This window comes from Prosopis cineraria, unplaced genomic scaffold (assembly GCF_029017545.1).
Source record: "Prosopis cineraria cultivar Desert tree isolate PC_DT_omini unplaced genomic scaffold, ASM2901754v1 PC474, whole genome shotgun sequence".
NCBI lineage: Eukaryota > Viridiplantae > Streptophyta > Magnoliopsida > Fabales > Fabaceae > Prosopis > Prosopis cineraria.
Genome location: NW_026555799.1, coordinates 1 through 16,073, shown reverse-complemented (window position 1 = coordinate 16,073; position 16,073 = coordinate 1). Strand labels below are relative to the sequence as shown.

Genomic DNA, 16,073 nt, shown 5'->3' with positions numbered 1-16,073 from the left:
ACCCACAAAAGTGTAGGCCATTGAAGTATCGATGCCTATTTATAGCAACAAACCCATAACGTTCAACAGATAGCTTAATGATAGGAGACAAGGAATTGAATACTTACTTGAGACACCCATATCAGAGAAAGAAGATTTAACACTAACACAGCACAAACAGCTAGTAGAGCTTAAAGTCCACACACACCTTTATCAGCAATGGATGTATAGACGAGATGGAATGAACAGGAAGATGATTAAAGATGAGATTTAAAGAACCTTACTCCCCTCGACTCATAAACACACACTACCTCGACTCCCACTACTAAAGCCTCTCTCGTAGGTGATGACAATGGCGCAGGGCTAGTAAATTTATCCCACACTAAAATGCATCACCCTCTCCTCTTGCAACCTTAGGAAGATCCATCGAATGGCCGTGATTAAATGCCATGGATCTGCCCTGTGCGAGAGCCAAAATTGTACCCCTTTTGGATCGCAAGATCAAAGCTTGAGCTTTAGAAGACTAACAATGGCCCAAATTAACCACTACTGCAACTCCTTGTCCTTGCCTTTACCCCACAATTAATCTCTCACATGCCTTAGCAAACACTCACCCCTTACTTTCTTAGAAAAAGCCACGTAGTATAGCTTGCCCCTAAACCAATGGCACGTGTCAGTCTTTTTTAATAACCCCTTCTCCATATTTTATTTATCTTTCTTTACTAATAATGAAATAATAATAAAGATGAAGCCAAGCTACAAGCCTCTAATATCTCTTTTTCATATAAAAATACCACCATTTTACATTAAAAATAGCCATTGATGACAACTGGTTACTATTAGTTGGTTATTATTAAATAATATATTGATTGATATCTTCAAATAATAATAATTAATCAGGGCAGCTATTTTTTTTAGACATTGTTTGTTGTTGATACAATAATACCAATCTTTATCAATTTGTTGTATTTTATTAAACATTGTTGTTTTGGACACTCTAACACTAATATTTATTGACCCACCAATTCATGAATTCTAAAATGGGATGGTTCATAAATGAGGTTGAAAAATATCATGGATCTTAGTTAGTCTAGAAATCAATCACATCACAATTTATTATTAATAAACCTCCACACCTATCCCTTTTATCCCCCAATAACTAATATTTTTTCTATTATTTCATAGTTTATTGACTGAGATTGGCATTCAATTAATTCATTGTTAGACTAGCTGATTTAATTATTCTCAAACTGTAAGGACATGTCCCTTTTATCCCTCAACAACTAATATATCTTTTTCTAATTCATGGTTAATTGATTAAGATTGGTATTTAATTAATTCATTGTTGATCTATTTGATTTAATTATTCTCACAATACAAGGATGTAACCTCACTCCACCGATCGGGGGGACAAAATAGTGGGTTTCTTAAAGCTTATGCTACCCGTAAAGAACAAACTGTATATTGGAACTCAAAAAACCAAAAGTGGGCCCTTTTATTTAGGAGGAATTTTTCATGGAATAGAAGCAAATGAAGGAAAAAGTAGAATTAAAAAAGGGGAAAGACAAGGAAGGGACCAATTTTGTTAGTCACCAGGAAATGCACCCGCTGTGTTGGTGCAAAAAGGAAAAGAAAGGTGAGGTACAAGAAAAAGTGAGGGATTTGACATTCCCAGTTGAAGGCACAAGGGCACTCACAAAAAGGATGGACTTCAAGGGAAGAGAAGGAGACACTGTAAAGGAAGAAAAGCTGAACTATTCATTGCTACAGGAATTTGTGCCTTAAGCCAGTATCCCCTTTAGCTCGGCTCAAAGTATTGGGAGAGATATTGATATTGTTAAAGGAATAAGAAAAAAAATATCATTTCAACATTATCTATAAAAAGTCAGATAAGAGATGCTTTCAAAACATACCTATAGCGTGCACAGATGTGGTCAATGATGATGATTATGTTGTGATCTATATGAGTTGTAAGTTTTTTTTTTGGCCAGTAGTTGTAAGTTATAGTTGAAGCTATTAGTTATGTGGATAATCAATTAATATTATTCAAAACTACTCCTTGTTGGTTTTGGTTCAGCAAGAGCTCTAACAATGTGTTCACACCCTCTAAAACATCACCATGCATCCCTACCCACTTGCATCCCATGAAAAAAATATATAATGACTCAGCACATTTTTCAACAATGTAGGATCCATGAGGCATTAATAAGAATAACATATCAACAAACTCCAACACTACTACTCCACATCATTGCCACATAGGATAAGTTATAAAGGATTAAATGGGTTTTCAAAAATACTAGGATTAAATTATAATCTGATTAAACTTGAAAAACTAAGTTATACTTGTTTTTTTTTTTTTGCCAAAAAAAGTCCATTTTATTAATAAAAAAATTACACACAATAATAGTTGAAGCAAAAAAGAAGAAGAAGAAGAAGAAGAAGAAAGAAGCTCAAAGAAAAACTAACAATACAACCTAAACACACCAAAACCTCATACAAACATAAAAAAAAAAAATACAACCTTCAAACAGAAATAAAGAAAGAAAAATAAACAATAACCAATACCAACATGAATATTATAATTGTTAGAATTCTTAGGGTCCTTATCTAAGCTACTAGTTAAATAAGCTAATAAAACCTCAATTAAGAGTGGTGGTGATGCTATTTCCAGCCACCATTGGGTAACACCTCTCTATTTTCAGCAATTGCTAGCTTATTAGTAGCATGATCAGTTTTAAATTGAGTTATAATTGATTAAATTAAACTTTAAGGTCTAAATTGCATCGAGTTAAATTTTAACGATTGAATTCTCATTGAATTAAAGCTTAAAAGATTAAATGATTAATTTTTTCTTTTGTCTTCCTTCCTCCTCAAATATAATAATTAAAAACATGTATTGTGCTTACATATATAGATTATAATGAAAAATATCTCGCATGGGGCCACTCTAGAAAATAAACCACAAATATTTGGCAAAAAAATAATAACTAAACTTGATCCAAGCAGGGGCTAGTCTTGAAATCAAGACATGGTGGGCAAACATAAAAACTACTTAAAGTATGGGAAGCTAACATTAATTTTACAATTTTTTCAAATAAAATAAAAAAATCCCAAAATTTTTCAAAGGAACAATCAAATTGTGGGGGCAAGCACGTTCCTTGCATCCAAACCTTAAACCAAATTATTCAAATACTGAATTAAACCGATTAAAACAAAAAAAAAAAAGAACAAATCCCAAGCATTTCATAAATAGATTGGTTTCGGTTCGATTTTTGAAAAAAAAAAAAAAACCCAACTTGCAAATTAAATACCATGACTACTAAGTCTAAGTCGTATAAGTACACAATATCTTTTAACAATTAAAAGTTCATCAATAATGCAAAATAATGTAGACTTAAATACTGATGCAAACGTAAATCACTTTATTAAATTTTTAAAAGATATCTCATTGTCAAAATCATTAATAATTGAATATTCAAAAACATATTCAAGAATAAATAAGTCTACCTTTTTTAATAAAGTAATTTCAAATGAACACTTTTGTTATGTTAGATATAAGAAATATTTTTTCATCCTTGTTTTTAAAGTAAAACTTTAAATAATTAATGAATGCTTGGTTCAATTGTTCGAGAAAATTAAATAAGTTTATTTTGTGATCTTGAGTTTGAGTATTCAAATGAGCAATCTTATTAAATAAATATATCAAATACATCTCTTAAGTACTCATAAGGCTATTATTGATAATAACAATTCTACATAACAAGGATTCAAATAATGAAAGTGATAATATTCTAAATTTTTTATGATATTGAGTAATAAAATAAAAAAAAGTAAAATTTAAATGAGTTGAATCTTAAAAATTCACACAAACTTAAATCTTCTTTATATAAAAATAATATTTTAATATATCATAACTGATACGTTTGTAAAATGAAATTTATACAATTTACAAGCCCTAAGCATACTGAATCACAAATTTTACAAGTCTTAAGCATGCCCATTGATAAACTACTTTCGATAAAGTATTATTATAATATTGGTTAATGTTATCTTCAGTATTAAATGTTAAATTAATAAAAATGAAAAAAAATTACTTTACAATCCCCGCAACATATTTAAGCACCTCAGAATTTATTAGATTCATAGAAAAATAATAATAGTTGTATTTTTCTCTGCTAATTTTTTTTCTTATTCCATGGCTGCGCTCTTGGAATATTATTATCCCGTGTACAAATTAATTTAAACTCCCATTATGTGAAATTGTCATTACCAACAACCATTTTATGGGTGATTCAAAAATATTTTTGACATATTTATTTAATATGATAGTATATTTTAAGATTTTAATTTAAAATTCTAGAATAAGTTAATTCAACCCCTCCACTAATTGTCAAGTGCTCTTGATGTTTATCTTAAAAGTTCTTAATGGTTCTTTCTTTTTAAATGTATTGTGAGGTACTTTTTATATAATTCTTGAAGGAATTACATTTAAAGATATGTGAAGAATATTATTTATAAATAAAAATTAATAATAAGTCTGATTTAAAAAAAAATACATAATCTTACTTTAACAACAAATCATTTCATATTAATTTTTATTAGGCAACAATAGGTATCTTTTCGAGTCTTGATGTGATTCTCCCGTAATTCTTTCTTAAAAAAAAAACTGCACCACCTCACACTCATCATCAATTATTATTTCACTTTGCAAAGAACGTCATTATTTCGAGCTTTGAGGCGTCTCTTCGAAAAACACAATAAAGGATTTCGTGGAGGCAAAGGTGAATCTTACAATTGATGTGACGTAAGCTAAAAACCCCTTAAACCCCCTTCTACCGGTTGATGACTTGAGTTGAATTTCAATGTTATTCTCTGCAAAACCCTAGTTATCGTTCTTTCGATTGGAGGCTGACGCCATGGACGAAGTCCACGAAGGACCACCAAATAGAGAACTCTATGCACTCTTAAACTTGTCGCCAGATGCCTCCGATGAAGAAATCCGAAGAGCTTATCGTCAATGGGCACAAGCCTATCACCCTGATAAATACCGAGCTCCCCATGTATGCTACTCTGATAGCCTCTTTCGGGATGCACAATAGAGAGAATGTGGTTTTTTTTTTTAATGTATTTTTTTATAGTCTTGAAGTTGCAGTCTCAAGTTTTGGTTTTAATGGCTACTCTCAGATGAAAGACATTGCTACTGCAAACTTTCAACGCATTTGTGAAGCGTATGAAGTTTTGTCGGATCCAAATAAAAGGCAAATATATGACATATATGGCATGGAAGGTTTGACCTCTGGTCTGGAACTTGGTTCGAAGCTGGATAAAGCCGAAGAGATAAAGGCTGAATTGGAGAGACTACGGCGAATGAAGGAGATGCAAAAGATATCAGCACATTTTAGAACTTCTGGTACAATTCTGGCCAATATGTCTTTGCCACGCTTTCGAAATGGCGATGGCTTCATGAGAGGGTATTGCTCAGTTCATTATATTTCTTCATCACTTCTTATTGCCAACTATCCTCATCCCTCAAAATATTTGATATTGAACTCGTTAAGTAATCAACGGAATGCTTTCTGACTTAGTCTATCAAACATCATATTTGTTAAAGGCAATGTGTTAATACTGTGCTTCCTTGTTGGAAATGTCGGAGAGAAACTCTGAATTCAACAGAGGTAGCATGCCTTAAGTGGCAAGGGAAAATGACAACGAAATATGTTGTCATTTTTCAGCTGCTCATTTTCATTCTAACTAAAGCATATTCATTCCCTTACTGGCATATCAATAGCTAGCTGTCATTATTGTGATTATGTCTTTGAATAACATCTTTATTATTCTATCTGACGGTTCATACCTTCTTTTGTGGCTATGAATTTCAGAATGGCTATGACCAGTGAAGTCCAGTCTCGGTTATCAAAACGTAATACTATTGCAATTGGCGGCAATTTAGCAGTTAATGGCAATGCAGGTGGTGGGGCTGCTACTGCCCTATTTAGGCATGAAATGTCGGAAGTTTCTTCTGTAGAGTTTATGGCTTCAACTGGGTTGCGTGCATTGATAGGGGTGCAAACAACACGGTAGGTCATCCACTTCTTGTTAGCAGCATGAATTTGCCAGTTTTTGAATGTCAAGTTGAATACTTCTTTGTTGACATATTTCAGTCAACTATCAGCACATTCGGCTGCAACAATGGGCCTTGCTATGTCTTTGCAAGATGGTTCATTGAATCTTTCTAATTCATGGAACCGCCAACTGTCAGAAACAACTAGTGGAAATGTATGGTATTTATTTACTCCAATCTTTTATTTTCCTTTTATTTTACCTTTTCAGTAGGGTATGCTTCATTGATAAACCCTGGGATTTGGGGGATGATACATTTTGGAACCGTGACGAACAAATGTGACATATTCTGGAGATGTATGGACTACCAATTAATGTGTTAAATTAAAGCTAAATTTACATAATGATAACAACGAAAAAAGATCAATTACTTTCACAAGCTGTTGAAATTTGTTACTGTCATAGTAGGTGCCCTCAGTCTTTGACATTCATTCGAAATGCAAAATAATAGGACTTACGTTGTCTAAGAAAGTAATTATTCATCTACTGATTTTGCAAAACTTGGGGAAACATAGTGATTTCTCTGTTATTCCCACTCCTCAACCAGCAAGTGAAATAGTGAACATTTATTGTTCTTGTTAGAAAAGAAATCTGGGAACCTTTTATCTTTAAAGGTCTTAGCTAGCCATTTACATGTAGATATTAAGAATACCTAAGAAGTTTTTCGTTGAAAATTTGTCTTGCGTGAGCAACACTAAGCCATATTCAATGCATGTGTTAGTAATCATTGAACTGTGTTACTCATTCATGCTGTGCGCTGTCAGCCAAGAGCAGTACATTTATAGAGAAATTTAGGCATGCCACACAGACTATCCATGCGTTTATACCTTTCTGGAGCACTGATATAAGATTGATAAATGTAAACTATCTAACTTTTATCAGTTAAATTCTGCACAAGAAGTTGGCCACAATAAACCAAATCGTTTTGGGCACAATACCAAAGCATAAAATTTAAGAATGGACCTCCCAAAAACAAGGGGCGGGGGGGCTGGGAAAAGTACAGAACATTAAAGGATGTTCTAACATAAGTGAAGACACTAACAATTATTGAAATATCTTACATCCGTCATTCTTTCCATGTCATCTGTTTTACAGATACAACTTGCTTTGGGACCACAGTCATTCATAGGTGTAGGTTGGCAAAAGAAAGATGAAAGAAGATCTGCCTCAGGAGAAGTGAAGGTACTTCTTGTTTTCTGCATAGCTAAGGTTAATTTATGAATTATTTACAAGTTGGTGGATCGGATGACTTTGTGTTATGATTGAACAATGAAGAGCCATGGACCTTCAACCTTCTGATCAACAGTGTGTATTAAACCAAGTTCTTCTAGCTGTATTTGTATATAGATGGATTGTGATGTGTAGAATAGGAAAGAATAGAGAAGAATAGGAGAGAGACGAGAGAGATAGAAGGAAAGAGAGAGGATTTCTGAATAGTACTCGGGAAATATTATTTCAAGCATACCGAACAATTACATATAGTCTCTTTATATAGGTTCCCCTAGGGTGCTGAATAGGATTAACGGTCACGGTCTAACGGTAACTAACCATTTCTGAATTATCCTCTAATTATCTAGTTTACACATCAATATCCCTCCCTCAAGAACCCTTGACTTCAAGGGTTAGAAATGACAAAACTAGGGTGCTGTTTCTGTAACTGAAACGAAGAAATCCAGCTAGCCTCTTCATCTGGAAGGTTCTTCCATTTCACAAGAACTTCTGTAATAATCTTGCCTTTTCTTCTACCCCTCCGTTCATTCAATATTTTTTCTGGAATCAAATCTGCAGGAGATTCTGGCCAATCATAGGGGGATGCTGCTGCTTTACTGAAGGATCAGGACATAATTTGAGCAATGAAACATCAAAAGTAGAGTGAACCCTTGATTCTGGAGGTAATTCCAGCTTATACGCCACTGGCCCTATCTTCTTGCAGATTCTATAAGGCCCAAAATATCTTGGGGCTAATTTCTGAAAGCTTCTTGAGGCTGTAGAAATCTGACGATAAGGCTGTAATTTAAGAAATACCCATTTTCCTTCCTCAAACTCTCCATCACTTCTGTGCAAATCTGCTTTCTGCTTCATTCTATTCACAGCCCTATTGAGATCATATTTCACCATTGCTAAGTCTCTGCTCTTGCTGAAAAAGTTCTGTCAATAGCTTCTACTACCACATCTCTAGGCAAATATGGAATGTGCATAGAAGGAACCTGTCCATACAACAGCTCATAAGGAGTAGTTTTTGTAGAAGTGTGAATGGGATGTGTTATACCACCACTCCTCTAAAGAAAGCCATTTGTGCTACTCTTTAGGTCTTTCCCAGCACATACACCTCAGATAATTTTCCAAACAACAATTAAGCACCTCTGACGGCCATCTGTTTGTGGGTGATATGAGGAGGTAAGCTTTTGTTCCACTCCCAAAACCTTCAAAAATTTCCTCCAAAAATTACTGATAAAGAGGGGATCTCTATCGCTAATAATCTCCACAAGTGACCCATGCAATTTGTACACATGGTCTAAAAATTGCTGTGCCAAGGTAGATGCTATAAAAGGATGAGATAAAGACAAAAAGTGTGCATATTTACTGAAATGATCAATGATTACCCAAATAGTGTCTTTCCCATTTGATTTGGGCAGCCCTTCTATAAAATCCATAGTCACACTCTCCCAAACTCGACTTGAAATAGGTAGAGGCTGTAGCAACTTTGGATAAGCCACTGATTCAGACTTACATCTTGCACAAGTATCACAGTGCTTTACAAACTCCTTGATGTCATCAAATAATTTTTGCCACCAAAACAACTTTTTGACTCTTTGATAAGTAGCTTGTACACCTGAATGTCCTCCTTGTGGACTTGCATGAAGCCATTCCAATATTTTCTGCCTTACACTAGGAATATTTCCCACCACTAATCTGCCATTCCTTCTTAAATGCTGACCATCCCAAGAATAGTTGCCTTCTACACCTCCCTTCTATTTTAAATGAGCTTTTAAAGCTCGCAAATCAACATCCTCATCCCAGCTCTTTTGGATTTTCAGAAAAAGGAAATCTGAACAAGTCTGCCAGGATACTTGGAAAAACTCACTCTTTGGCATCCTTGAAAGAGCATCAGCTGCATTATTGTCGTTGCCTTTTCTATAATGTATTTCATAATCGTGCCCCATAAGTTTGGTCACCCAATACATTTGAAATGCAGTTTTAAGCTTCTGATCTAACAAGTATTTAAGACTTTGCTGATCAGTTTTAATGATAAACTGCCTTCCTTCAGCATATTGATGCCAATGTTCCACAGCTTGTACTACCCCCAACAATTCCTTCTCATAGAGAGATTCAGATGTCTAGGAGCCAAAGCCTTGCTGAAAAAGGCAATAGGTTGACCCTTTTGCGTTAGAACAGCACCAATGCCCGAGCTACAAGCATTAGTCTCAACCACAAACACTTGTGAAAAATCTGGAAGGGCAAGAACAGGGGCTGCCACCAGTGTTTTCTTTCAACTTTTTGAATGTTACAGCAGTCAATTCTGACCAATGAAAGTTATTCTTCTTGAGCAGTTCAGTTAGGGGCTTAGTTAAGGAACCATAACCCTTAATAAACCTCCTATAATAACCCACGAGTCCCAAAAATGATCTTAGTTGTTTTATTGTGGTTGGTTCAGGCCAATCCATGGCTGCTTTGATCTTCTTGGGATTGGTTGAGACAACTCCTCCACTTATAATGTGTCCCAAATATTCTACTGTACTTGTGTTGCAGCAAAAGTACACTTGCTTTCCTTCACCAAAAAAAAAAAAAACAATTTTTCCTTAGAATTTCCAGAACCAAACGCAAGTGTCGTGTGTGAGATTCCAAACGGGAACTATAAATCAAAATACAATCAAAGAAAACTAAGACAAATTTTCGTAAATATTCCCTGAATATACTATTCATGGCACCTTGAAAAGTTGCGGGTGCATTAGTGAGCCCAAAAGGCATCACTAACCACTCATAGTGACCCAAATGAGTATGAAAGGCTGTTTTGTAGATGTTTGTAGGCTCCATTCGAATCTGATGACAACCAGCCCTTAGATCTAGCTTAGTGAACCATTTAGCAGCCTGTAATTCATCCAAAAGCTATTCCACAATCGGAATAGGGTATTTATTCTTGACTTTCCTCTTGTTAAGTTCTCTATAATTGATGCACATGCGGCATGATCCATCTTTCTTTCTTTTTCACCAACACAATTGGTGAAGAAAATGGTGAGCTACTTTTCTTGAATGATTTGAGATTGTAACAGCTCCTTCACCATGTCTTCAATGGCATTCTTTTGAGCTGCTGGATATCGGTAAGGCCTTAAATTGACTGGATTAGAACCTTCTTGTAGAATAATAGGATGGTTGTGGCCCTCTCTCAAAGGGGGAAGAGTTTTAGGCTCCTTGAATACATCTGAAAATCCCAACACAATCCTTGAACAGCTTTTTCAGAACCACTCTTCCCCTGCAACTAAAAATAACACAGCTCTTCATCCTCCTTTTCCATTAATTGCAGCATAAACATCTGTCCTCCAGCTTCTAATTCATTTTCAATCTTTTTAAAATCAACAATTTACACCCTATAGATCCTTGAGACTGCAATTTACATATTTTCCCATTATATTGGAAGGTCATGGACAAATTGTCATAATCCCAATGAGCCTGATGAATTTTTAAGCCAAGATAAACCTAAAACCATGTCATAGGTCTTGACTTCCATTATCTGAAAGTCTCCTTCGAACTCCTTACCCTGCATCTTCCACTTCACCCCTTTTAAAATCCTATATACTTTCAATTTTTCTACCCCCTGCCACTTCCACTTTTGCCACAGGTTTGAAATCACCCTTCCAACCAAGCTTCCTAGCCAAGTCAGTCCGTGTAGGCATGAGAAGCTCCATTATCTATGAGAATTTGTACTTGCCTTCGACCCACATATCCTGGAATTCTTATAGCAGAGGGTCCTACGCTTCCTTGTATGGCATGTAGTGAAATTTGCAAACATTCAGAGTGCTCTGGTACGTATTTGAATTTTCCTAGTGCTTCAACTTCTGGATTCATGTCCTCGTCAGCTTCCTTGAGCCTCTCTTCCAATTCAATGAGTTGCAATTGCATCCTTTGAGTCTGAGAACATATATGGTCCTTGGAAAAAGGTTGCCGACAGTGGAAGCATAAATTTTTGGCTCGTAATTCCTTTACTTCTTTTGGGGCCAGTGTTCATGTGTTGATGGAATTTATTCTTGAAGACCCAGCACCTGCGTGAGAAGAAACAAAGGCAAAAGAAGCTGTCTTGGGTGCGAAAGAAAGAGAATTAGAAGACTGGACTGTTTTACCCTTACTAAAAGAAGATCCAACACTGCTAGATGGAGTCTTCGCATCTCTCCACCTTGTTGACCCTCTCTGCTCACTTGGATAAGTATCCAAGACACCCCCTTATAGTCTCGACTCTGAGTTTCAAACCCACTAAAGCAAACGCTGTCTCGAATCTGTGCCACGTGTCTTCGTCTGTGCTTTCTAGCAATTTACCTCATGTGTACTTGCTATATTTCTTGCTTCTCGTAACGTTCTTTGTTTAAACATCCGAACCTAAGCTGCAAATTCTTCCTCCAAGCTCGCTGTATATGTTTGAACAAGATAGTCTTCTGAAAGTTGATCTTGCAAGTTATGGCATCAAACTCATCATCGAATTCCTTAAGATAACATGTTTGTCAAAGCTTAATGAGATCTTCCATGGAAGCCTCATAGGTGGGTCTGAATCTCTGCTTCAGTTCTTCCACATATTCCTCCCAAGTCTATCAGCCACCTTCATCTGACGCAGTAAGTCTTTGATGCCATTGCCACGCCTTCTCATCAAGGTGCAAACTTGCCATAAGCACCTTCCAATCTTCAGGTGTGTTATCTATTTGAAAATAGAATTCACACTTCAAGATCCACCCCAAGATATCACTTCTTTGGAATCTGGGAAACTCCATTTTTGTAAAACGCGTGCGAGGCTGGTACTCCTAGTTTTTTGGTCTTGGTCGTCCTCTGTGCTGGTTATGACTTACACGCCCTTCATCGGATGTATCAGTACGATCATGTACTATCTGAGCAATGTGATTGGTGAGAGCTTGGACGTCACTTGGGAGATTAGCCAGCTTGGCAAAGGTGTCTTCCAGTGCACGAAGTCGGTCCTCACTGTTATCTGCCATGGTATGTTGCAATCTCTGTGATCTCGTTTTAGGCATACAGGCCAAGCACCGCTAGCTCTGATACCACTGATGTGTAGAATAGGAAAGAATAGAGAAGAATAGGAGAGAGACGAGAGAGATAGAAGGAAAGAGAGAGGATTTTTGAATAGTACTCGGGAAATATATATTTCAAGCATACCGAACAATTACATATAGTCTCTTTTTATAGGTTCCCCTACTGTGCTGAATAGGATTAACAGTCACGATCTAACGGTAACTAACCATTTCTGAATTATCCTCTAATTATCTAGTTTACACATTAGATTGATATAGGACATTTAAACCTCATAAGAAATTTACATGATATTTAGCATGCTTTAATTTATTTAAAGGGAAGCACACATTCTTATGTATGCATACAAAGAAAGACTAGATTGCAGACTTGATTATTGTATTTGCTTTATAGCTCTAGGATTTCACTCACAGTTGAAGTTGCAAATTTTGTGGGCGACATTACATCAATGATGTGATTGAGAACATGTACATCCTCTGAAATCTGAATGCAGCCTCTAACAAGTCTTATAGGTTACTAGTCTAAAATGAATGAAAATCACAATAGAAAACGCCCATGGCAAGGCAAAGCAATATAATATGCTTCATGATAAGGCTTGGTCATAACTCATCACTCATGAATGAGCTTCCTTTCAATAGCTTCTTAGCTTGAGCTTCTCCTTATAGAAAATTTAATGTTCATCTATTTCTTTACACCAACTCTTTCTCTACTTATGTAGTTTGGCACAAGTTCTTTTGACGTAACAGCTCATTATACGCATCACTTGTCTTCCAAATCTCATGGCCGCATTGCAGGCAGAATTGGGAGGTATGCTTTTTTATGTAAATTCACTTGATGTCCTCCCTAGTTTATGGTTTTGTTACTTGAGGCGAAAGAATCTCATGGCATTAACATTAGAATCTTGGCATCTAATCAAGGTTTTAAAAACTGGATTGGCTGGTTCAACTAGTTGAATCGGGAATCAGTTGGGTTTGGTCCGGGTGAGGCAGAAAAACTGGGGAGTAAATGAACCAGAAAGCAAGCTGGTAAAACTGGAAAAAGTGACCAGTTAACTGGTTTGGCTGGTTCAAGGGAAGGGATTTTTTTTTTTTTTTGGGGGGGGGTGGAAGAACCAGATGGGAGAGGTGAGAGAGAAGATGAAAATGAAGGGGATGAAAGAGATTTACAAAAAAAAAAAAAATTAAGAAAGAAGGCATTTTGCAGAAAAACACGACCTTAGATGTGATTTTCCAGTCACAAAAACTACCTATTATGTCATTAAAACCATCAGGCAGGAAGAAAGTTGAGGAGCTGTTGTTTGAGACCCTTGATGGCAGAGAGAAGGAAAGAAGACGATGAACGTTTAGATGAAATGGGGGGTCTTGACTTTGTATTCTGAGAAGTGGGCCCCATGACAACCGAGATAATGCACGTACAAGGATAACAAATCAATTTATTTTCATTTTCATCCTCTTATCCGTACGGTTTCCCTCCTCTCTCCGCATGAATGATCAATTTTAATATTATTACTATTTTAACTAAAGGAGTATCAGGCGGGAAACAATTTGGAATGAGAGGGAGATAAAATCATTTATTTATGAATTCATATTAATACCATTAAATACTATTTATGTTTATAGAATATGAGAAGATGAAATGAATCTATTAAATATTTATCTCGAAAAAATAAATAGAAATATTTATAAATAATTATTTTTTTTTATTTTTATATGAATATTTTTAGTTAAATATGAACTTTTATGATCGTAAATGGATTTATTATATGGTTTTTATATATTATTTAAAAATATTAAACTAATTATGTCAAATTTAGCCACAGTTCAACTATGATCTAATCTTTAAACTTTTAAACCAATGCTTTGCCCGGTTCAATAACCGATCCGGCTTTTGAAACCTTACCTCAAATACTCAATGTCAAATAATAATTTGATGTCTGACAATTTGCTTATGACTATTTGATGGCATATTTGGTGAAAGCTTGGACACAAACCCAGTTTCCTACTAGATTGCTATGTATTGTTCACAATATGTTTCACAGCTTTTTTATATTTTTTTTGGCCGAAAACACAGCTTTTGTATTAAAAAAAGCAGTTTCTCTTGCATTCCCTGAAAGTAATGCTTCTCTCTCCACGTTTTATCAGTGGTTCCGGACTTATAGCATCCATAATTGTATATGATGGCCTTGCTTTTGTGTGAAATATAAATTTGAGTGACTGGCAGAGAAGAAAAATTCCATCAGTGTTAGATGGGAGTGACGTAACTGTAAGGCTTGGTTGAGAACTAGTGTTTGCATATGTAATAAAAATCAGTTATATAATAAATTTCTTTTCTTAGTGTGAGAAACTTGGGAATAAGTCTTTTTGTATATTATTAGATCATGCAACTCGTTGATGCTATATTGTGGCCTTCTAACTCAGTCTTGACTAAATTAGTCCTGAACTGGTGCTTGGTTTCTGTTCTTCCCCCTTAGCACTAGATCATGCCATGAGAGGTTTCTCAACGCTATAGTGACATTGCTGACAGTGTCTCTTCTTTTATTTATTGAAGTTCTTCTTGATGGGGTTGGGAAGGATTAACTGTGGCGCACCATTTGTTTCACTCGAACAAAATGCAACCTAATTTGAAAGCAGGGCAAGATATTAATAACAAGATCATTGTAGAGGTCTTAGTTATGGCACTGCTAAGCATCTTCTTACTATAATATTCAATTCACTTGATGTGTCTTATCTCTGGTAAAATGTGAGTACTATTTTCTTTAATTCATTTTTGCACCTTATATCTTCAACTGTCATAATATATATTTTTGTACTAGTAATGATTTATTACTCCATCTCATCATCAGTCGTCATTATAGTTATCCTCATGTATTATTGTCATGTTTTTGTTTTTGTGCTGTTTCTTTCTTGACATTGCACATTTAATCTCCAGTTCAACCCTTGAGATTGAAATTGGTGGCGGGAGGAAGTTATCCAAATTCAGCACTGTCCGCTGGTTGTATACAATAGGAATTCAGGTAACGCATTTTATTTATTTTTGAAATTGTGATTTTAGCTAGATATAGCTTGTGCTTTGCACGAATATGAGATGAGATATACTACTGCATGTAGCTTATAAATAGTGCTGTTTCTTATAGATTCTTATAGATACTTTAGTCTCTCTCTCTCTCTCTCTCATATGGTGAATTAACATGACATGGACTTGTGGTAAAGCTTATCTAATCTGTTTTCACCTGTAAACTTAGCTATAATTATGTCCTTGATGCCAAGTTCAATCCTCACACACCCATTCATCAACGTTTTTTGGGTTATCGGAGAATTTGTTGTCATGGACTACTGAGTTTACAAATCAAGTTTAGGTGGTTTATTGTGAGATTGTAAACCAGAGTGAAATAATAGGATGAAGATATTGTATAACATCTTAGGCATATGAGTGGTGGGAAGGAAAACGTGTTGGTCAACTTTGTTAGAAACTGTTTTTTATTTTCTCATCATTTGTATGATTCTCACTTACAAATTGTCACTGAAATGGCTATCTTATAATCAAACGTTCCTTTTTATATAATTTTCTGCTGAGAAGTAGTGATTTTAAATGTAAATGTTATGTTAAATAATTTAAAAAATGGTATTAATGAAATGAAATCTGAACAGGATCTGGCATTAACTATTTGTTTGAGGCCTCCTACAAATAAAGCGTTTTGATAGAGTTTGCATCTCTTTTAAGATTAT

At 35.2% G+C, this 16,073-nt stretch overlaps 1 protein-coding gene across 1 annotated transcript; it reads left to right on the top strand.

Moving 5' to 3' along the window:
- Positions 1–4,704: 4,704 nt before the first annotated feature.
- LOC129297231 (chaperone protein dnaJ 13-like) lies at positions 4,705–15,361 on the top strand (the record flags this gene model as incomplete). Its single annotated transcript, XM_054935594.1, has 7 exons — positions 4,705–5,042; positions 5,167–5,453; positions 5,862–6,059; positions 6,144–6,258; positions 7,198–7,284; positions 13,067–13,155; positions 15,277–15,361. Coding segments are annotated over exons 1-7 (1,005 nt in total), but the record flags the coding sequence as incomplete, so codon positions are not given.
- Between the last annotated feature and the right edge of the window lie 712 nt (positions 15,362–16,073).